The 25,005-nt window shown below is 38.5% G+C and overlaps 1 protein-coding gene across 12 annotated transcripts in view; it reads right to left on the reverse strand.

Moving 5' to 3' along the window:
* PLEKHA7 (pleckstrin homology domain containing A7) overlaps positions 1–25,005 on the reverse strand; it is a 136,679-nt gene that overhangs the window by 39,163 nt on the left and 72,511 nt on the right. For 11 of the 12 annotated variants that reach the window (XM_068148085.1, XM_068148084.1, XM_068148083.1 and 8 more), the window contains 6 exons: positions 21,008–21,091; positions 14,001–14,112; positions 9,191–9,292; positions 7,367–7,439; positions 6,162–6,262; positions 226–404 (listed from right to left, as the gene is read on the reverse strand). In XM_068148085.1, coding sequence (XP_068004186.1) covers positions 226–404; positions 6,162–6,262; positions 7,367–7,439; positions 9,191–9,292; positions 14,001–14,112; positions 21,008–21,091 — 651 coding nt within the window. The remainder of the gene's footprint in view (positions 1–225; positions 405–6,161; positions 6,263–7,366; positions 7,440–9,190; positions 9,293–14,000; positions 14,113–21,007; positions 21,092–25,005) is intronic. The other variant, XM_068148086.1, reaches the window with a different exon arrangement.

The following is a 25,005-nucleotide window of genomic DNA, read 5'->3' on the forward strand; positions in this document are numbered from 1 at the left end:
GAATGATTGCTTTAAAACAGGAATGAGTTTCATGCACACATTTACAAACAGCACTTTGAAATCATCATCAATCTGATTTTTTTATGTGTGTGTGTATACACACACACACACGAACATATATATATATGTATAACATATATATATATATATATATATATATATATATATGTATATATATGTATATACTTAAAGCTTTACAGAAACTGGTTTCTGTATGGAACTTGCCTCTTCAGTGAGGAACGTGTTTGCATAAGAGCAGCTTGATTCATAGCCCGGATCCAGGCATTCATATCCTCCTGGGTATCTGCACTGAAGTAGTACGTCCGCATCCCTGAATGCTCTGCCTGAGAGCCAATAACAGAATTCTTATTATAAATATATGCCCGCATACCTGTATGAACAGCCTGTAAGAAAAAAGAAAGACAAGTTAGACAGCCCTTCCATTTTTTCACCCCCCCAATATCTTAAAAATCCCTTTCCTGAAATGTTTATAAAAAAACTTCCCTGGTTTCTCTGACTGTTTCTTGAATTTTGGGGTAAAATCATTACCCTGCCACAAGGGTGGCACCAAACTCAAATGGCACTTTGTTATTTTTATTGAAAATCCTCTACCTCTTCCTCACACTATTAAGCTAAAAGTGGAGCTCTTCTGTTTTTCATAGCAGGAAATGTCAGCTTTTCATTTCTCTTAACTGATACATTTCATTTGCCGTAACTACCATAAAAAAAGCAAATTAAAGATATTGTCACTGAGACATGCATAAGTAAGCCAATTTTCCCAGCTCATTTAATAAAGCAATTTATTCAAACAAAACACAGACAAAACCTTTTCAATTCAAGCAATTAAACTGCTTATTTAAGAACTGATTAAAATGCATGTTAAGGTCTTTTGGTTACAGCGTGCACTTGAACCTCTGCATTAGCTGCAAAAATCACAAGACTTACTGCCAAGTTAGTAATACTGATGGAATTATCACCACACATAGAATACTGACAAGCACCTCTGCATACCAAAATACTCCATGAAACTCCACTGTAAACCAGGGGTATTTAGAAATTCCTCTATAAATATATTCAGTACTCAATATGCAATGTCTTTCTAACTCCAGGCTAATTGAATTTAATCAAATCTCATCCACATTTGTATAAGCAATGGTATAGGTATTACTAAATTATATTAGCTCTGGAACACTTGACAGTATTTCCTCAAATACTTTACAGATGTGCTTCAGATTAGTAGGGAGGATTTATTTCCTTACTTTCCCCAAAACTGAACAATATACTGAGCTTGAAAGCTCTTTCAATGGTATTAAAAACAAAAGCAGTAATTTAAACTGCTTTTTGTAAGACTAAATCTGGTGTCATGCACAAAAGCTAAAAGCATGAAATGCTGCTGAGATAGGGGGGGTTTAAGAAGTAAAAAAAACCCAAACCCTCAACTTTTTAATTTGGCTACATCTGCTTTTAAAGGTTAATTATACTTCACATATCTTCCCTAAATGACTGGTTTTTTGATTATTTTGTTTAAATCCTTTCCCCCTCACTGTTCCATATTGGAAAAAACCCACTCTGCAACCACAGATAGCTTCACAAACACTGCAGTAGTTTTGACAAAACCCAGGCTATTTAACCAGGGTACAGCCTGCCCTAAATGTTGTCATTTCAGCTGTTTACCCTTAATTTCCCAAATTACCATCATCTTAGAGACTTGTATCAAAAACTCTGAAGAGCTAAATATCTGCTTGCTATTGCAGTGATGTAAATCTTGTGGGAAATTCACTTTTCTATTGCAGCCTGCTCTCATAGGCAAGTGAAACATGGCACTTCCACTTGGGGCACTTGTGCACCCCAAGCAAAGAGGCCTCAGGTGGTTTGGAGCACTGTTTGAATCTAGCCCTCACACAGGTCAGTCCAGGGACTGACCATCCCACCTACAGCAGAAAGGCTGAGACTACAGCCAAACAGCTAGCTAGAAGGAGGAGGAGGAGGAAAGGGGGAATATACAGGGCTCCAAGAATCTCTCCTGCTTGAAACAGTTTCTGCTTCCCAATAGTGCTGGCTGGTAAGGGCCTATGAGGTGGTTTCTCCCTTGACACTATTAGCTGCCTACCTTGACACAGGAGAACAGGACTTCCATGCCTGAAAGAGTGGGGCTGATCAACTGGGTATTTAGGAATCAAAGCATTGTTTTCATGTTTGCCTGGCTAAGTTCTTTGGGATTTGGTTTGCTTTGTTGCTATTCCATTTAGGACAGGGCAGGGTACAGGATGGATGGGGTGGGAGTAGGAGTTGCCATTTTAGAACCATTATAAACAGTCAAAACAAATCAAATTCAGAAGCATCTAATCCATTGCAATTTATGATTAGCATCCAGTTGAAGAAAAACCAAAAACTGGCAGCTCCAGATGTGAAGGAAAACAGTGATTTTAACACTAGACCTTATGACTACGAGGTTCTTTCACTGACCACATTGAGTCCATGAAAGATGATGCAAGAATTCACAAGTGAAATGACTCCTGTAGAAAAGTTGATTGCATATGCCCCACTGCAAATACCACAGTAAAACTCACTTATGGGTTATATACTTGCTGACAAAAAACCCCAGAACCTTGAATAACTGACTGCATAGACTGTGTACCACAGTCTAGATGTGTACCACATCAATAAAAACAGCTGTCTGTCTTAATTGATTTGTACATCCTGATCAACAGAACTCATTTGCCTTTCAGGTTCCCTTTCAGTGGTGCATGATGAGCCCAGCTGAAAGCACTGCCTTAGAGGCTGTGGGTGGAAAAAGGTATAAAAATGCAAAGTATGTCACACTACTCTCCCTTGAGAGACTGAAGCTATCACAGCCATAAACATTCACAGCTTCACAGGGGATAATGGAGATGGTGTGCTACTACCCACAAACACAATGGTCTGAAGTTTGTAATATATCAAACTGGTTACTGAAAAATTCAAGTATATTTCAGTTACTTATTAGTAGCATGTTTTCTATGCAAGAAAGCCACTTTGTGCCAATATTCTGGAGCTGTCACTGGTAGCACACACAGAAGCTAGCAGGTTGGGGGTTTTCTGTTTTTTGGTTTTTTTTAAGCAGTAGCTATTAGGATGGCTACAGCATACTAAAAAGCCTATAACACAGCACACATGCACATGTAGACCGCACACACAACAGGGAAAAAATGATATTGGTACCTATTCATGCATTCAGATGCCTTAATGTGGATAGATTGAGAAGAAAAGCAGTCTCTCTCCCATAATGCACAGAAGGAGAAATGGGCAGTAAACCCCAAGAGCATACCAACAGGACAAGGACAAAAAGTTAAACAAGTTAAAATCATGAAAAGATTCACATTTCCAAAGAAAATACAAAAGACTATAATAAATGTAACTGATGCCTAGAGCTGTTATGTTCACCTCCAATAAGTCAAAATTCCTAAGAGAAAAGCAGACACAGTTCACAGGACAAAGGAATGAGTGAAACAGTTTTCACATTTATTCCTCTCAGTAATTATGTAGGAACATAGGAAATTCTCCCTTCTCCTTCAATTTTATATATATATGAACCATTTATGACCAAAAATAGGAATAATACTATAAAGACAACAGCAGTTCACTTCAGTCTAACTCATCTTTCACCCTCAAATAACACTGAGCTTTTCCAGGACTTCTAGAAGCTAGAACTCTTCCAAATTTCCTCACCTGACTCCTCAGACCAAGAGAAGTTTAATAACCAATAGGAAAACCTAAGGAAGCAACAATGACACACAAAATATAAAGGAAAAAAAATATGTCAAAATCGCTCAGGAAAACTAGTGTAATCAAAGAAACAGACCAGAATTTTGTCCTGCTCTGAGCAATGAACAGTTATTTTCATGTCTTAAGAGTCTCAACAATGAAAAGATGTTTAAAAAAGCATCTCCTGGATTTAATCATTTGGCTTCCTGGGCTCTAAATGCCCTCACACTGAAAAGATATAGCTCTGAAGTAGTATTAAAATGGAAAGGAGTACTTTGCATCTGCAGCACTACTTCATGGTTCAGCACTAGACCCAGTAGTTAGATATGTTGGGAACTGATCTTGATTCCAAGGTCTTTTCCTACCTAAATGATTTCTGTTTCTGTGTTTCTACTTCCTACCACTAATTACTATATCTGAGATCTTAGCTACTGAACTAGATACGCAGCAAGGATCCAGAGTTCTAAAACGCTGTCACACAGCTTACTGACAGTAGCTTACAGCTTAGTGCACTTTGCTTGGGACAAGTAAACAAGGTGAAAAATTTGTCAAGATAGATACTTAAAAGCAGTGTTTCTGAAGAAAACAATTTCACATACAGACTGCTACACTTCAAAGTAAGGTTTTGATTGCATTTGAAAGCCTGTACACAGTTTTGCAGGCCTGCAACTGTTAAACACCCAAAGAGACACAAAAGCTTAAATCTGGGCCTCAGGAGATGATGAAAGGGAATGAATTCTGAGAACTCCTGTGGTGTGCATTTTAACTGTTAGCAGTGTTTACTATATATCCTTGTAAGTACGTCTTTTACAGATCTTCTAAATGAATCACAGAAAACACATGGATGCTTTTTCCATAAGTAAATTTCCTTCCATTAGTTTTACAAAACAAAAGGTTGAAATTTTTCATAGTCTGACTGCTTCTCCAGCTTCAAACATTCATTGTTACTTAAAACAGCCCCTTTAAAAGGGGAGACAATGCCTCTGTTGTAATAGAGGATTTCCAATAATCTGAATAAATGACAGGTCAAACATAAAAGGTGACACACACATTCTCCCACTCATTCAGGACTTACATGCAAAAAAGTCTTATCTTTATTTTGGGCTTAATCTACTTGTGTTTTCTATTTCTGGCTGCATGATGTTGTGAGACAGAATGTCCGTCTACGCTCTGGATATTGAAGTGTACTGAAGAGATTAGATAAGGTAATGGCTGGTGAGTGATGGAACACCAGTATGGCCATGCTCCTGCCACTGTGTGCCACAGCTGACTCTGGGACCACTGCACATCGCTGCTGGATGGGGTCCATGCAACAGGAATCTTACAGAATCCTCCTGCTGCCCTAGGAGTTGGTTCTAAACAAAATTAAACTGCAGTATCAAGTCTGCAGTTGCTCATGAACACCTAAAGCAGAGTTAAGTTTAGCCCAACAAACTAATACATGAAATCTACATTGTTGATTTTTTTAATAAAGATTTCAAGCATAAAGTTTCTTTCGCTATCAATTCCCCATTTCTCTATCAGCTCTTAAGTCTCAGGTTACTGACTCATGCTGATTTTCAGAAAAAGACTCAGAATAAAGACCTGTAGAGTTCAGCCTAAAAGGAACAGGGGAGTCTGCATTTGTTTCTGAAAAAGTTTAACAATGGTCACACCGTGGATTCTGCTCCACAAGAAATGAGATGCACAAGTTGGCAGCGGTGACTTGAAAGCTTAACTACAGAACATACTGCTTGGAAACACACAGAGAGGGGTTTTTCCTCACTGTATCACTGGTCAACAATCATAACAGACATTCAATTAACATTCATAAACACTCTTTCAATAAAATATAAACCAGGCTGTTTGGTTTTTTTTCTTTTTAAGTCTAAAGCAACTAGATACTATGACTACTTTATCTCCTTCCCCAGTTTGCATTAACAGTGATTCAAGAGAAACAGAAGCCTAGAAGTACATTGAGTCTTCCTCTTTCAGTATGTGCTTCTTCCTAGGGATACGCTCTGGAAGAGCTTTATGAATTACACTGATTAAATATTGGAATGGAATGTTTTTCTTCAACAAAGGTTCCTTTGTGGCTTGTCCTGCTACCTCACACTCAATGCATTTGAGAAAGTACAATAAACATTTCCATAAAGTGCACTGGGTTTTTTTTCAAACACATTTCCCAAGCTAATATTTGTTTAATAGATTTCAAACCATTATCCACTTGAAAACAGAGCTGACAGCAACAAAAGGCAGTTTACCATTTTAAAACACCCCAAAAATCAAAATGCAAGAGGAAGTCTGAGCCGAGCAGACATTCATCATAATTTCAGCACAGAATGGATTTAAACAGAAAGGTTCTCTTTACAACAGCAGCTTTTCTAATGGAAGCAACCATTGTAAAATCCAATTAGCTAATAAGTTTGTAACTGTACCTTAAAAGAGAATTTGCGATTTATGCGATCTTCAGAGCCAACTGGAGAGATTACATAACTAGGCAATGGTATGCTGCCCAGAACGGATTCCTCTCTGCTGTCTGTGGAATAAAAACAAAAACAAAAGCAAACACAAACCTAATGCACTGTACTTTTCAGTGGGGCAACATTACATTCTGCATTATGGACACACAGAAAACAGCCATTAGGTAGAAAGCAGAGTGGTTGAAACTGGATATAAGGAAAACAATTTTCCTCATGAGGACAGAGCAGCAGTGAAAGACAGCCAGGGAAATTGTCCCATGCCCATTCGTGGAGGTTTTCAATGCCTTACTAGATTAAGACATTCTTTCATGAACCTGCTTTCACAAGTTGATTGGACTAGATACTTCCTGAAGTCTCTTCTGATCTCAATTTTCTTATGACTCAACACCAATAATATATGGAGAAACATGTGTTAAAGAAATAAGACTGACACAAAAAAAATTGTTTGTTTGTTTGTTTTAGCTTTTGTGGGGGTGAGTTCATTTTAATTTTTTGGTTCAGAAAGAATACACTTGAAGAATAAAGCTTATTGTGACAAATGAATTCTGACAGGCTGCATAACATGATGGACCTTCCATGTAGCATTCTACATCTAGGCTAACTGCTATAATTAAGAAACCTCTATTACTGCTGTATCAGCAGCAGAAATGCAGCGCTTTGACATATGAATTTGACTTTCACATTCTCTAATGCTTTCCTAAAACTGTAACATGCTACACAATATTCAAGACTTCAAAATAACCTTATGTAATACCATTATTCCTAGTTCAGCCTCTAACCTTTTTTGGTAGAAATACTGGATTCAGACCTTTTCACTCTTACATTGTCCCTTAGATCAAAGCTGAATCACTGCCCTGATGTGGACATAGCGCAGCAAGTAGGTAACACAACACAGACCAGACATGGTATTGCTGCCAAATGTTTTGCAACATAAACCTTGGCATACATTAAAGCTAAATGACAAAAGACTGTACAGTACTCCCTTGTTTCCCACTTCTGGCCTGATATTTGCTACACGTTAAAGACACATGAGTAAGTAAATGCTTCACACTGCATCTCCACATAATACTTAACTATATCTGAAGAGTTTTATTAGTTTATGCCTGCAGTGTGATTGGAACAGGTTACAGACTAACTCAATCCAGCTAGTGCCTTCTCACCTTTGTAGTAAAACAAACAATAATCAGCAAGCACAAACCATCGTCTTTTCCATAATCGCATTCCAGAGCTATCCTGAAATACAAGAAATGTGAAACACTTTTCATTTATGGAAAACCAACAGCTTATCACACAATTGCTGTGCCCAGGAATAGCTTAACCTAAATGTAGCAGCAACTGGAAAAAATACAAGTGGTTTATTATTTTAGCAAAATATTATGGACTAAAAGAGGTAAGAGGCAAAACATCCCAGCTATAAAACAATCAGGGTAGAATATTCCAACTGCTAATTTTCATTAAGTAATTAAACCTGCATCCCAACCTGCATCCCAAACAGCATTGAGATTAACCTTCTACACAACCAATACACATTTTGTCTAGGGAGATTTATCTGCAACAAAGAATCAAGTATGGCACAAACTCCAACATGGATTGTCTGTAGATCAAGATGAAAATCACTCTGAAGCTATGAAGTATGACCTCACATTTCAGACAATGATCCCCTATAATTCTACAGTCACTCTCCCATATGCTATCCATGCCTAAAAGGTAATTTAATCAAATACTCTTCAGGAAATAAAATGAGGTCCATAATATGCAAATTTTAATGAAGTATAATATGCCTCTGGCAATCTCTCTCTATACATCTATATATATCGCCTTGTCAAAGTGAGTAATATTTACATTGAATTAATTTCAGAAGCTTGTAAAATTGCCAGGATGTAACTGAAGCAAGTACAGCTTATTTGGTTGAGGTAGACTTTGATGAGACCAGCAGCACAAAAAACATCATCAGGCTTTAAGTGCTTGCAAGCAGAGGTGAAGGGACAGAAGGAAATAGCCAGAGGAGTGTCATAGGAACTATTTCCTTTCTTCTTTCTGCAGTCACATTAAGTATTCAAGGACTTTCTTCCTTTTCCTTTTTCATGCTACAATGCTGTCAACACATACTAAGCTCTGTTTCTGTCCTGAAAGCTAATGGACTTGGGTAGTGGATGTCAGAGTTGATAGCAGGATACAGCCCTTTATGCATGAGGAAGTGGATAGCTGTCAGCCACTTTCCTGTATTATAATCACAAGCCTTAGATTTCAACCTTTCCCTACTCATCCCTAAACCTAGCTGCTGGATCTCAGGTGACAACCTGATAGACACTGACTGCCAAATTAGCAGCAGAGAAGTATTCTCCTACAACAAATGGCTTTATTTACCTTTTCCATTCAATGATGTGCTTCTGTCAGCTTAAGAGTTCAAGATGCAGTAGATTTAAAATTCTATTTCTTGGATGAAATCCGATCATGCATCCTTTGCTTAGACACTGATCTTAGTGACAGCAACCTGTGGTGAACAGGTCCCTGTCTCTCTTCATTTTCTCCCTTCTGCTTCTGGGGACCAAAAGGCATATGGGCTGGAATTAAGCCTTTGATCAGGGTATAAGGGCATAAGCAAGCAGATGGAGTAAGGCCTTCACAGGTAATCTCTGGCTTGTAGCATATTCTGGGGGAGACTGAGATCAGCATGGCAGCAAGACAGCAGGGTAAGACAGGGAAAATAACCAGATCCAGACAACAAAGTTAGAGCCTCAACATTCAACCCTAATGGTGATGTCTACTTACCATAGTTTCCACTTCTAAATCAATCCTCTATGTAAAACTTAGTTTTCACACATGCTCAGCACAAGCCCCTCATTGTGGAAGCTTGTGGGAATACCCAACACTCCTGAATCAGCAACATTTAGGCTTCTCATTTTTCAGTTACTTGGAAGGCACTTAGTTTTACTTGATAATTGTACTGAAGAATATGACCAGAAACATGATTACATGCATACCTGTTTGTGCAGCCAGCCTCTTACTATAACAGGGACATTGGGATTCCTCCTGATAGCTTGCTCCCTCTTTCCAAAGCTATGAACTTTGTTTCCAGACTTCACCTGTAAGGTGGCATAACAGGGACTTTTAAACTGTACCAAGACTCCTTTAATATTACAAATAACCCCACTGCAATAATTCATAGCTCATTACACAATAACAAGGTACTTACAGAATTTTCAAGGACAAGTAAATAGACAATGATATTTACAACACAGCAAAGTCATTCTTCCACTTTCATCAACATATCAGTGCCAGAATGCTCTGCCAGCTCCCAGCTGAACAACAGCTGGTGACTCCAGTCAGAAAGGCAGAAGCTTGGAAGTTTTAGTCTGCTTGGGAAATATTTCTAGGTGCATTACAACAGCTGCATCCAAACCTCTCTGCAAATGGTACAAGTCTCTTACAGGACTTGCTCTTGATTGTTTGTGGGGTATTGGGTTGGTTTTGGTTTTCTGTTCTGTTTAAATTCAAACAGTGTTGATACTTAATAAAATGCCTGGACTTTGACCTTCCAAACAAAGGGCGAAGACAGAATGTGGCTGCTAAGGAAGAGACCTAGACAGCAGTAAGTGGAAATCATAAGGACTAGGTAACAGCTTGTGTTTTACTTTAACCTCAGTTTTGACTCACATGAGCAAAACTATTTCAAAAACAAACAAGTAAAACCTATCAGTCTGGGAAAAGACAGCAAGAATCTCTGGATGAATCTCTGTCAGTACTTTTCCATTCTCAGTACAGTTTGCTACTGCAATTGCTTTAAGAACTTGACTCCAATAAACCACCCTTACAGTTGCTCCCAACTTGTTCAAGCAAAAAGCTGTCCAGATTCACTCCCTGCCTCCTTCTTACAATGTCTCTCCTTTGCTTGAACCTCTCCTCACACTTAGTCATGGTACTGATGCTCTGTTAGCTGCAGAGAAAGAGCAGCTCTGGAAAAAAGTACATTTGTTATGTGAAAGGGACGACATCATAAAAATATTTCAACCTACTGCTTCTGCAAGCAACATCTGGACTAGAAGATAACATATATAATATTAAAATAGTCTAGCAAATACCCCTACCACTCAGCTGGCAATACCAGTTTACAGTAAAAGCCAGATGAAGATGGTACAAGATCTCCCAGCCTGTTTCTCTACCATAGCTAAGACTCTCAGCTAACAAGCTGCAGAGTATTAGCTTCGTGCAAACACAGCATGACAACTACAGCCATAAAATCTCAGTAGTCACAGACCTACAAGCAGCAAGTCTGACACTAAAGAAAGTAGTGAGCTATTAGGCATTTTATGTTTGCTATTCTAAGTATTTCAAAATATATCTTATGAACCTATAGCCAAATGAAAACACAGCTCTATCATGAGGACAGCCAAGCTCTGGATGATCATTTGATCACAGGGCCAAGCCAAAGGTATTTCTTTTAAGAAAGATTAGAAGTAATCAATCCAGTCAAGATTAAAAAAGAAAAAAACCAACTGCCAAATGTTAGATGCAACAGCATCATTACAAGGGTGGTGAAAAATAAGGCCTAAGCTGTTTAAGGTTCTGAAAGTCAAAAAACCGCTTTGCAGCTCAACAAAATCAATTTACAACATGTACTGATTCAGTTTTCTAATTTTTCTTTCTCATATTTATCCATGGAAGGGTGAACGAACAGAGGCACAGTTTGAGTGTAAGTAATGTAGTCTTACAGCAAGGTTTAACTTTTTATCAGATCTTCTGTCAGTGACCAAGCAGGAGAATGGAAGAGAATGGAAGAGACCTTCAAGATCATTGTGTCCAACCCATCAACTAAACCATGCAACCAAGCACCCTATCAAGTCTCCTCCTGACCACCTCCAGTTCTCTGACCTTACTTAGTTTTTTTTAAAATGCATGGTGTAGAAGTCATCCTTGGACATGGGCAAAAAGGACAAACAATTTCTATCACATGTGAGGGGGAGAAGTTTTCTCAAGGCTGTGTAATCTACAGCAGTACAATATCCGTAATGGAAATGAAAGGATATTTTATGCTGCTTTATGTAATTAAGATATTCATATCAGCAATACCCTCATCATGATCTGGAAAAACAAAGCATACTAAATAGAACAAACCTTTATTTAGTATAAACCAAACCAGGTTGGAAGAGACCTTCAAGATCATCGCATCCAACCCATCAACCAATCCAACCCACCTAAACAACTAACCCATGGCACCAAGCACCCCATCAAGTCTCCTCCTGAACACCTCCAATGATGGTGACTCCACCACCTCCTTGGGCAGCCCATTCCAATGGGCAATCACTCTCTCTGTGTAGAATTTCTTCCTAACATCCAACCTGAACCTCCCCTGGTGCAGCCTGAGACTGTGTCCTCTTGTTCTGGTACTGGCTGCCTGGGAGAAGAGACCATCATCCGCCTGTCTACAACCTCCCTTCAGGTAGTTGTAGAGAGTGATAAAGTCACCCCTGAGTCTCCTCTTCTCCAGGCTAAGCAATCCCAGCTCCCTCAGTCTTTCCTCATAGGGCTTGTGTTCCAAGCCCCTCACCAACTTTGTTGCCCTTCTCTGGACTCATTCCAGCAAGTCAACATCCTTCCTAAACTGAGGGGCCCAGAACTGGACACAGTACTCGAGGTGCGGCCTAACCAGTGCAGTGTACAGGGGCAGAATGACCTCCCTGCTCCATGCCTTGCTTCCACTGGCCAGAATAAAAACTTAGTTTAAAAGGCATCTATTTTAAACTCTTTATACTGCAGTAGTCTTTTTCTAACAAAACATTCTGATATCGTTGTCTTGTGTTGAAAAAAGCAGGTCAGAGCAGCTGCCTTCGTCACTTGAAGACTAAGAAGTCACTTTTGACTTGAGTACATTTGTTATGTCAGCTTGTTTGTGAATGACTCATAAGTTCTTGCAAGAAGCCAAAAAGTCAAGAGTCAAAAATTTCAAATCCCTTTTCATTGCTGCATCATCTTTTTCCTCACCATAGCCTCCAGCTGAAGAGGAAAGCTGATAACTTCACTACAAACTGGAGATTTTAATTTGTTTTGGTTTTGTTGGTGGTTTTGCTTTTCATTTGTTTTGTTTTTCTAAAACTGGATAGTCAAAAAAATTGTAGACACTATTCCATTTGGAACAGATTTTCCAAAGAGCAAAAAGGAAGACTGTGTCTTGATAAAAATATACACATAAAAGAGCATGTAACTTTCAGTCTAGGGTGAATCAAAATAAAATAAACCAAACAAAAATTAAGCCCCAAACCTCACCTGGTTTAAGTTGTAAACTCTTCCATTAAAAAAGTCACAGTGTTTCACTAATAAAAGGATGTATGAATCTTTTCAGTATCTCTAAGAAACTGAGTTAAAATCATTTTTTCTTCAGACAGAAAAAACTGAAACACTCAGGAATTCCTGCTCTTAGTCTTGTGCATTCATCTGCAATGGCCCTGAACTAAATCCTGGACTCTACAACCCAATTCCAGTCCCACAGAGCTGGCACCACCACATATCTGTCACCATCGCCTGTTTCTCTCAATTGCTAGACCTGTTCTTTATTTACTCACCAGTTTGTCTTGGAAAAATACCAGCAACTATGAGTATCTGCAACAATTCAACTACTTTCCCTGTACAGAAACCATCCCAAACACTCTCAACACAGAGACTGTAATGAATGCATTACACTGCTGTCCTTTATGCTTTTGACTTGGCCAAAGCACTGTGTAGCACAGGAACATTTACAAGCTTCTATCCACATCATCAGATGCTTTAACAGACTTAGTTCCAAATGTACCTTACTCTCAAACTGAAAGAGATCTTTATTCTTCCATATCCTTCAACTGTAATCAATATAAATGGCTTTTAATAAGGTTAATAATGTAACTGAATTGGCTATGAACAAGTAGATTTTTGGGACAGGGAACTACTGTAATCTCCTTTTGCTTTTTATTCCCATATGTCTAATTTTAAGTGAACCCAACGGAACAATAGTATCTTTGCAACCTATTTGGCAAAGTCCTTTCTTCAACTCAATTACATAACAGGCTTCACACTTGCATATTTATATTAAACATAACAACCAGAATCCAAGCAAATTGCAAAGTTTAAAAACTGCAGGCAAAGCTAAGAAATAGGTCTTTGCTAATTCATTCACTGTATTTTTGCTATATTTTCTCCAACCCCCTCCCATGCTCACTGTACTGTAGCTTCCTGTAAGGTCCAAGGAGCATTAGAATACTTGGTGACATGTCAAGTACAGTGCTTTATTATATTTTTGTGCAATAACAAACACAGAGCCTTTGTCAATGAAAAATAATGGATTTTTCTACTGCTAAACATGCTGTGGGTGAACTGCGTGTCTGCACTGTTTGTGCACTACAGTGATGGCAGAAAAGGATCTAAGTTGCTATTAGGAGGAGGAACAGCATCAAGGTTTCATGGAAAAACAGGAACTGCAAATTACAATTCCTGGTACTCTGCAGCACTTTCTACTATATATAGTGGACTATAAAAAGACTTCCTGGAATAGTGGAGTTACACAGACTCACTTCTATTCTGAAGAAAGAAGCCTCTGAGACCTTCCATAGCTCACTGTTCATTGAGTTATCTTAGAACATTCTCACATGGGTATATGATGCTTCTATGCTGTAAAAAGCTTTTTGCTTGGGTAGAAGGTATTAGTTTTTGGGTTTTTGAGGTATTAAGACTCTAGGCTAAACATATAGTCTATTAAAAGAGTATTGAACATAAAGTGAATGATATTCTAATCATCAAGGTCAAACAACAGCCTTTTTCCTTTACCTTAGAGCCAGGTTTTGTATCAACAGCAGATGTAGTGACTGCAGTGGATGTTTCACTGACCATGCTTGAAGGTCTTTGGTTTATTTGTTGCTTGGACATAGATGAATTCTGTCTAGAAAACAAACAAAAACAGATAATCTAAAGCACACTGTTTCAAACAGGGAGCTTTGCCTTTTTGTATTTAAGATTCACTGTGAGCAAACAAATGACAGGCTAGTGAAACATTTCCCATGTATCTGCAACTTCCTTTGCACCACCTCTGTTATTTTCACTTCAGGCATTTCTCAAGCAGATGACAGTGACATCTGATGATTGGCATTTGTCTATGTATCAGAAGGAAGAAACTTGCCAAATTGTCTGCAAATCCAGAGAGAATCAAGATATAACAAAGAGCACTCAGAGAAGTTAAGGCTAATGCAGACAAAATAAACTGTGCCTAATTTAGAGGCTTGGCTGCAAACATGTGGAAGAGCCAGTACTGGGGAGGGAAGGGTAGGAGTCAGCACTTTGCAGTAATGGGTTTCATTTTTTAAAGCCTACTGTTAGATCTTTCACTAACTTAATGTTAGATCTTTGAATGTGCCCAAACTATGATTCATACTATGAAATGAATTATTAAAATACCTTTTAAATTAAATGGTGCAAAGGCAGATACAGTTAGACGTAAATAACTTCTGAGTCACCTAAAGACTCAAAAAACCCTGATAACTAGCTCAGGTGCAGATATACACTTAAAACACAGTTAAGATCAATCCTACTATAAAAACCTGTTGAACAAGTAAGAATTCAGTAAAGATGGCCAGATGGATAAATAAGAGGATAAATAAAAGTGCAAAATCTTGTGGGATCCCATAAGCAGGTCATGAAGAGAAGCCTCAGCAGCCAAGCTCAACACCAACTTGTAAATTAAAGCCATAGGTGGCATTGTGAAAAATCTTCAACAACATTGTATTTTAGCAACAATTAGCAATATATTCATATCAGAAAAACACAAAACAACCACCTCTGATATTCCTTTACCCATCTCAGTAAGTCACCAGTTTATTTAAAAAGAAACAAACAAACAAAATTAAATTGTCGATGTCACTGAAATTTAATCCAATTCTGGAAGCAACAGAAAACTAATTCTGAGTAATTATCACTCCTAAGAAGAGAGGAGAAGAGGTTGTGATTGCAGTAGCTCAGCTCAGCTCAGGGTTTAACTGTGGACAAAGTGTTTGGCATCATTGCTCTTCCTCAGGTACCACCTGAGCAACTACATGTCCAAAATCCTTTATAGTTCATTTGGGGTCAGGCAAAGCACGTTTCCACTTGTGACCACAGAGTTTCAATTAAGCTTGCAAGGAAGCAACACAACTTTGATCTCCTTTTCTTTAGGACTTCTTGCTCATCTGGCACAAATCCATTCTTTCTAGCTGTTATATTTAAATTCAGGTCCAGCACATGAGAACAAACTACAGCAAGATCCTAAAATCCCTGGCCAGCCTTGAATGCATGAGAGATTAATCACATCAGTTTAGTCTATTTGCCTTACTTCTTACAGACCAGGTAACCTTTAATCAGCTTGAAGAATATCCAGTTTCACCAAAGAGCAAATGAAGACAATTCTCATGCATAACACTACCTAACTAAGCTATTGCTGTAGATCAACCAGCTTTATTATCTGTTTTTGACTCTGTTCTCACTACTTCTCTTCTCACTCTAGAAACTTTTGTACGCATTTATAATGTGGCCATTTAGTAATTTCTCCTACTTCTGTAAGCATTTATAATGCGGCCATTTAGTAATTTCTCCTCCATTTGCCACTGAAAGTTGGCAATCAAATTTTCCTTTTCTGGAAATACCAAGATTAAAGATGAACTTCAAATTCACAAGGAGAAATTTTCTAAAAATGTGAGATCACTGCCATGTAGAAAAGCTCAAAATAGCCAGCACATGAAACAGTCAGTCCATCAACACAGAAAATACATTATTATTGTCAAAAAAAGCCCCAATCAAACCCCAAAACATTAGCAGTGAACACTGCTAATCCAATCCAAACTTCCTGTACCTGAGATCTAACAGAAAACACCAAAAATATTGAAAATGGAAGAATTTGCATAAAGTATTTCAAGAAGAAAACAGATTTGTTGCATGAAATCACAACATAGTGATACTCAAGTATTCAGGCTTCTTAGTAGCTAATTAATGTTCTCAATCTGTTTTTAAAAGCAAGGAAAAATATGCAGAATGACCTGAAACATCCCCAGCATGTTAACAGAATTAATGCTGTCCTAATGGCATTTACAGATTCATCTTTCAAAAGGAGTATAGCATTAACTCCGTGCATTTGGAAACATAATTTCAAAGCCTCTCTTCCCAAAGATGTTTGATAATACCTATCATCCGAGGTACCTCGTTCTGTTTTCATATTGACCTTTTCTGTCCATCTTCAGGACAGTTCTCCTGCTACCTCCCCCCAGGTGTGTGCAGAATTGCAGTGTGGACATTCAGGGCTCCAGCTCCTTCTAGACATTTTTTAATACTTGAAAATAACACTCTATATAGTACCTTCTGTCGAGCAACTCCCTGCTCTACTTAAACAGTCCCAGCATGTCTACAGAAATCAAATTTATGAGCTAAAAGAATTACATGGCCAATATTTCGTGAATTAAAACCCCACTGAACAACAATAAGAAAAACAAAAAATGATGACACTGGTAGCCCACCCTGAAAAAGCAATACTCACATGAGTAATGCTCACACCTTTCTTTTTTCCTACAGAATCATAAAGACTACGTGACTTAGAAGATCCACACTCACACCAGCAACTTAAAACGCTTATTTTATTGGAAACAAACATGACCCAGTAACATCATGTCAATCTATTGTTAATACTACTAAATCTCCTGTGCAGAGAGATATTTCTTTACAAGTAAATGTAGATATTTCTTTTAGGGTTCTTTGGGTTTTCTCCGTTGCCTCCACCTGAGAGTTTTGCTGCTATAGTAACCAAAAGCAATAGACAAAATAAGATGGCTCTCTCCCCAGGGGTGGTGCACAGGCTTTATCAGTTGTACACACCAAAATAAAAAAAGGGGGGAGGGAGGGCAAGAGGATAACAGTTCTGGGATTAAGGACATTAATCTTTCAGTTTACTCTATGTTTCCACATTTATGGTCAAGTATTTTTTTTTTTAATATGTTCAAGTCTTTTCTTTTTCAACTTTTAATGGCTGTCTTCCCACTTGCAAACACACTACTGTCAGAAGCACACTGCAAAGCTCCCAATACACAGCTACTAGCGTTTGGCAAGAGATACACATGGCTGAAAGAGCCTGCTTCTTCCTTTCTGTATACAATTATTTAAAAGACTTATTTAAAAAAAAGAGAGAGCAAAAATTAAGCACTATGTACATCTATCCTAAGAAGTTCTGTTACACATTTTGCAGAGAAATGCTCCTATAATCATAGAATGGGTTGGGTTGGAAGAGACCTCCAAAGGACACCTAGTCCAAACTCTCTGCAGTAAGCAGGGACATCCTCCATTAGATCAGATTGCTCAGAGCTTTGTGGAGCCTGCCCATGATTATCTCCAGGGATGGGGCCTCAATTACCTCCCTGGACAAACTGTTCAAGTGCTCCACCACTCTCACAGTAAAAAACTTGTTCCTAGTATCTAATCTAAATCTACTCTTCTCTAATTAAAGCTACTGCCCTTCATCCTTTAAAAACAGACCTTTGTAAAAAGTCCTTCTGCAGCCTTCTTGTGGGCCCCCTTCAGGTACTGGAAGGTCACTATCAGGTGTCCCTGAAGTCTCTTCTCCAGGCTGAACAACCCCAGTTCCCTCAGCTGTCCTCGTAGCAGAGGTGTTCCAGCCCCCTGATCATCTTCATGGCCCTCCTCTGGACCCACTCCAGCAACATCCTTTGTTTTTATCCTCCAGTTACAATGGAGTTGAGGAAATCAGGTTTTGGCTTAAAAAGTAAAATTGCTTAAAAAGGAAATGCTTTGGGAAAAAAATAGTGAAATACAGTCTCAGGCTTCTACTGAAAGTATCCAGCTGACCGGGTGAGGCAAGGGCACCTGGCTCATACCTGACACATAATCAAGCTAGGATTACATCATTTGTTGACATCATTTTCCAAAACTTCTTAAATCTTCTTGCCAGAACATTGCTTCTTGGATGAGAAATGGCCAGAGCAGTCTGTACATTCATCATTCCCAGAGTGCTGTAAATGACTTCTCTAATGTTAAATGTGTCCATTTAATAGGTACGTTTGTTGCAGCCTGAACAAGCTTGTGCTTACGTCTCCCCACTAGCTCCCAGTCAACATCTGGTGACAACTCCTGGCTTTGGCCCTAATCTTAAATTAAAATCAACCCCTAAGCAATAAATCATGTCACAACAGCAATGAAAAACGAACTGCCTTTTATGAAATCCTTAAGAGTGCTACTACTTCAGACAGGATTCTTCCCCTCTAGGAAAAAAGTACACTTGGTTAAAAGGATCCTATGATGGAAAGTTTCCACAGACCATGCAAATCCAGAGAATCTTTCCAACTGTGGCCTGTTTGTGGATGTCATTGCATCACAAGACAGGATCTACAACACTGATTCCATACAGATCCTTGCTGCCTGGGGGAAAAGAACTGAAAACCCACCATGGCCCCATTACAAGTCCTAGGCCTAAAGGCAGGGAGGTACTAATGGCTCCTTTGATTTCAGCAGAGACATCCACACGTCAGCAGCGTCATTTGACAGCTCAGATGTGATGGCGAACAGTACCTGTGTAAAATCCAGTATTGCACAGAAGGAACTATGTACAAGTAGCACGGCAGGTAGCAAACTACAGGAACCTGAGCATCCCACACACTTGAAAAATTACATTTTAAAAGCATGATATATTAACAACATCTAATTTTTAAATCACTCTGTATGTACTTCATGCCAACAGTAAAGCTTAGAAAAATGTTCTTGCATGGTTTGTTTCCTAAGTAGGCACAACAAACAGATTCTCCTCTATACCCCTCCAGCCATTTTCCTCTTCTTTCAGAATAAAAAACATCTGTCTCAATTAATTCTACTACATTGTAAGATCTATTTTCTTCTTTTGATACCACCTCAGCATAACTGAAGTCTAGAGATGAGAAGTTATGCCCGTTCTTCAGATTGCCCTTCAAAAAAAAATCACCTTTGTTTCTCTTCCAAAAAACATTTGTAACACACTGAAGATGACTAAAACCATGTGCCACCAGCAAGTTGTTTTTTCAATTCTGCTTTTAATATTTTATCTGCCATTGTGACTACAAAACCTGAAACAACCCACAGAAGTGCACCTAATCTCAGGAAGCACTCCAAGGAGTTCTACCCAAATACCAATTTTCCCTCACACACATACAAATTTTCCTTTAGTATTACTAAAGTTTGATCAAACCTTCACAACAGATTAAATAAGAATCAGTTAATAGATGGAGTTGGAAGACAGAGACACAGTGGCTGTTGTCCATACTGCCCTTGAGATCAGTTCCATTGTGAAACACCTGTTCTCCTCACTACATGACTTGCTGCAACATTTGCATATCTGTCCCAAGCCAAAACCCTAATGAGCTGCAAGCCACTCACACTCCACACAGCACCTGGGGTGACCTCTAGCTCAGTAGCTATGCCACGCTCTTTGTATTCATCATAGGCCTTTCCCACACACTACAAAATATGTTCCAACATTCTATTTCACGCTGGTCTCATCAGGGACCTTAACACAGGATTGGCGCTTGGATTTGGTTTGAGCCTGGAGAAGGTTTATGTTTGGTTTATGTTGGGGTTTTGTTGCTATTGTTAGTTGAGGTTAGTTGGTTGTTTTTTTTAAACCCTGTGAGAAGCACTCCTCAAGGCTGTACCAGAAGCTCTGGGAAGAGGGCTGTACAGTCATGCCCTACTTCTCCTTCCCTCTCCAAGTTAACAATAGAAGAGACATTGCCAGGACGGCCTCAACCTCCTGGAAGCCTCACATTCATCTCATTTTTCTTAATGCTATGCTGTTTTAATTTGCTTTAGATTTAATTCAAATGTCACATAATTCAGAACAAATTGCTCACAGTTGTGCAGGCAGCTATATAAACCACCAAATGCAGGCCACCACAGCATGATGTGCAGCCCTGTGATCCACAAAGAGCTAGAGGCTGCTTAAACAGTGTTGGAAGACTAGGCTGGAAAAGGAAATAGCTCTCTGGTGTTGTCCCAGTCTGGTTGCCTTTGGAGTGCTTCTAGAAGTGATGTAGAACTTTCTCCTAGACACTGTCTAGGGGAGCTATCCAGTCAACCCATTACAGAAGGGATTCCAGGAGCAGTCTACCATGCAGCAAGGACAACAGGAGTAGTTAAACCTTAAGGTCAAACAGGGTGATCCAAACCAACACCAAAGGCATGCCCAGATACACCAGTTTGAACACATGCCTTTTGGGGTTTTTTTTGAACCAGACAATCAAGATAAAATATGCTGGAAACCAATATAAATAATTCTATTTCTCTAGAATAAATTGCAACCTAATTAAAACAATTTTAATAAATATCAATCCCAAAACAAGGAATGCAGAAAAGCTAAACCATTAAAAAAAACCAAATAATTACCATAGAGATGAAGGCTATTTTGTGTATTTCAATTTCAGTGAAAACTTTCCAGTTTACTCTAAAAGCATGTCATATTTATGTTCTGTATATTTGATATTTACATAAGGCTAAAGAATTATTAATTATCCTATTTATATTGCCTTTTTTGTTTCTTTTTCAGGAGAGCTGGTCGGCTGGCTTTTAAAGATCTGGCAAAGATTCTCCCTCAAGCGCCACAATGGGACAGTGCTAGAATCGAAAACATACAATCACAATGAGAAGTCAATTTTTAAGCATCTCTGACATTTTTGTTAGAATACCAGAAGAAAAAAAAATAAAGAATTGTTAAACTACTAAACTACTGCAATTAAAAGGGGTTACTGGGTTAGAGCTCTTGATAGGGATATAAAATTACTTACTCTTCTTGCAAAATAAATTCAATATTTTCTGGAGAAACCTGTCCTGTCACAGGATGTCTAAATGACGTGGTCTGCTGATTATGGCTGAAAGGGAAAAAAATATAAATAAATAAACAAACAAATAAATAAATAAATACTGCTGAACTCAGGAAAATGGGTTTATGATCTCTAAAATGCAGAACTGTTTCTTCTGATCTTTTGGCTGTGGCTACCCCAGAAATGAAACATACTTCCTAGGTACTTTTGAACCAGAAATGTTTTCAGCTCCTTCCTATTTTCTTATTGATTGGCACACTGTACCAGGTAATTATTAAACAGGCTAATGTTTTAAAAGTAAACTAGGTCCAATTCTTAGTTAGGTTGACACTTGAATTTAGGATTATTTACACCTGACTTAGCAGATTATTTAAACAAAACAGAAATTTCCCACAGTAACTTGCTCCTTTGTATTTCTGTCAATGTCATAGATCTGAACAAGTAAAATGCTATACAATATTTTACACAATTTGCAATATTTAATGAGAATACAGGGAGAGATTGTGACAGGCATTTGTTGAATGTTTGGGGTTTTTTTTTTCCCCTCTAGTACAGCATTCCCCTCAATGATTTTTCTTTTCACCTCCATGTGGAAGATCATATATAGCCATGGTTCTTTTTCCTGTTGCATGGCCTATGTAAAACAACATAATTTAGTATTCCATCTGAGTAGAATCAAACTTGGGATTTTCTATGAACTACCCCCTCAGAGTACTATTTAGACATTTTGCTACCCTCTGTGAAATATTGCTATCAATTAAAGACAATTATTTAATCTGTGTAACCATATTTCTATGGTATATAAACTCTGGAGTGAAGAAAGCCTATTTCAAGATAACTTGGCAATTGGTTCCTCCTTCCCAAAAACAGATAATTAAAATTAATTGTATGGAGAACAGGACCATTTCTAGGGAGTCTCCTACTTACTAAGCCACTTATTGTGCAGCCCTGTCCAAAAAAGAAGCTATAAAAATCACCAGTCATAAAGCAGAAAGAAATTAAGTGTCTCAGTTCAGAATTACAAAGGTTTTGGCTGAGATGCTGTTAGGTAGCCTCAGAATTAAAGGGAGAGCTCACTTATTTAAGGTCCTGTATTTTCACGGCTTTAGTTAATAGCATTAAGGTAAGTAAGATCCCAAACTAGAATTCCTATCAAATGCATCAAAATGCTAACATACTGAGAGTATATTCAGCACAATTTAAAAAGTGATTAAAAAAAAAAACAAGCAGCCATGAAATGAATTCTACATCAAAAAGCCAAAACCTAACACGTCATCCTTTTTTTTTCCCTTCCTGTAACACCCAGCAATTTCAGGTCATGCAGATTTGACCCAATTGTCTAGCATAGCAGGATGTCCCCACCAAGAAACAGAATAAAGAAATATTTTTGAGTTTCAAAGCAATGAAATTCTACAGCAAGCTAAAAGCCTTTCTGTAAAGGACAGCCAAAAATCAAATGACCCAGTGCACTCATGACATTCAAATGCATTTATCGGACATGTGTCTCAACTTGAAAAGAGCTAAACACACAATAAAAATAGCACAAATGAAAATATAACTCCCAAAATTTCCAACAACAACAACAACAAATGCCACCTACAACCAAACCCATGACCTGCTCACACTATGTGCCACTTGGACCATGAACAGCAGAGGATGTGTTCTATGTTAGTAACTTTTCACCCCTTCTCCAATATCCTCAGCCACAACAAGTCTTATATACGGGTCCAACAGAATGAACATTTTCAGTGAGAAGCTGACCGCTGTCACAGATTCTATTACACCAAGAGGACTTTTGCCAGCCTCCCCTATCCCACAAATTCTAGCCCCACGGCCACTAAAAGCCGTGAACTCAGCTTCAGCCATCAACTAATTCAAGGAACCAGTGACAGCATTCATTCCCAGACTGGTGGGAACTGACCTCTGTTGCAGAGGTGAGTTAATGAAGTACCTGTTCAGTTTTGCCATGAAATTAGAGATCAGGAGAAAGAATTTCCAGTAAGCCCGCAGTGAATAATAATAGAATAATAAACCAGGTTGGAAGAGACTGTCAAGATCATCGTGTCCAACCCATCAACCAATCCAACCCACCTAAACAACTAACCCATGGCACCAAGCACCCCATCAAGTCTCCTCCTGAACACCTCCAATGATGGTGACTCCACCACCTCCCTGGGCAGCCCATTCCAATGGGCAATCACTCTCTCTGTATAGAACTTCTTCCTAACATCCAACCTAAACCTCCCTTGGTGCAGCCTGAGACTGTGTCCTCTTGTTCTGGTACTGGCTGCCTGGCAGAAGAGACCAACATCTGCCTGTCTACAACAGTGCTAACATGTGCAAAGCAGCCATGACCTTTTTCTCATGGAAGGGCTGCAGAGTATTGTTCTAACGGAGCACTTTTACTTGAGTTTATATTCTAATTTTGGATATATATCCAAATGAAGGACTGGGAACTTGAAGATGTTTTCAAGGAAATAATAGATAAATTATAACAGTAACAATGAAACTCCATGTTTGTCACACACTGCAGTTTTAAGCTAAGACCTTTCAAATCAGGACTGCAGCAGTCTTTTCAACCTTTGATGCTTAGACTGGGACTACTAACAAAAATGTAGATACATAGTTAGTTTAAAAAAAAAAAATATAAAAATACCTTGTCAGCTTTGCTCTCCAGGGGCAGCTGAACTGTCAACAAGTTCTCATCTGTAGGCTTTTAGTCATTAATAACTGACTCTACAATTAAGACTAAGAAAAAGGACTATGTGCCGTAAGTGCTCTAGGGTTATTTAGGAAATGAAACTATCCATTATACCATACTAGCACTTCTACAAATGTTTGTTCTATTATTTCCCATGAAATAAATAAATTCACCAGGCCTTCAGAAAATTAATTAGCCCTCCTGCTGTAATTAAAGAACAAGTTCATTACTAATAGACTAAATATTACTTGCTAGTAATAGAAGTTTCAGCTGGAAAAGAAAGACTTCTTAAATACGCGAGCGATTGTATTTTGGGACAAGTTTTGCACTTCAAACATTAAGAGCAGTAAAACAGAAGGATAGTTCTGCCACTCCACAAAATGCAGATGGCAGTTTCACAGACAAGGAGAAGGCAAAGCAAGCCCCAAACTCTGCAATTCTGCAGCATCAACAGTTGGGACTAGACTGAGAAGAGAGAAATGAAACTACTGCCACTAACAATTAGTACTGCAGAACACAGTGGTTTATTTGAATTTGAAAAGTGAGAGTTTAAGTGTTTTGCCTCACAGGACTCATTAAGAATAAGCAATACTATTCAAAACAACCTATACAACAGATGGCTAATGCCTTGCAACAAGGAATTAGATAGCAGGGAGATTTTTGCCCATAATGAGAGCAGTCAAACATTGGAAGAGGTTGCCTAGCAAGGCTGTGGAATCTCCATCCTTGGAAACAACCAAAAAGAGCCCTGAGCAACAGAACTGAACTTTTAAAGTTGATTCCAATTTTGAAGCTGCCCTGGCTCTGAACAGGAGGGGCTGGATCTGATGGGATCCAGGGGTCCTTTTCAACCTAATTATTCTGTGTTGTCATTCTCTCCTGGTCCCTCCATCTTTCCCTGCAAATATAATTTAATTCTTACAATACCTTTGAAGCTTTCCCACTATTGAAATAATGTATTCAGGGAATATTAGCTGTTCCTTGTTTTGATCACAGCATGAGAAATGGTAACATTAGGGGGGTTGTAGATTGAGATTACAATTTAAACATTTCCTCACCAGTACTGTCTGTTTACTCAACAGTAACAGTAACATCTGCACTGAGATGGATCTAGAAAACTTGTTGCAATGGAAGTTCTTCCTTTCCATGCACTCACTAAGGACAGACAGTTGCTCTTCAGACACACCAGGTAACCAAGCCTCCCTGTTGTGAATCACCTTATATCCTCCAAATAGCAACTGCTCACTGTGTTTCTATTGTC

The sequence above is a fragment of the Melanerpes formicivorus genome, unplaced genomic scaffold (genome assembly GCF_026170545.1).
Source record: "Melanerpes formicivorus ecotype bairdi unplaced genomic scaffold, bMelFor1.0.p_v2 SCAF_16, whole genome shotgun sequence".
Taxonomy (NCBI): domain Eukaryota; kingdom Metazoa; phylum Chordata; class Aves; order Piciformes; family Picidae; genus Melanerpes; species Melanerpes formicivorus.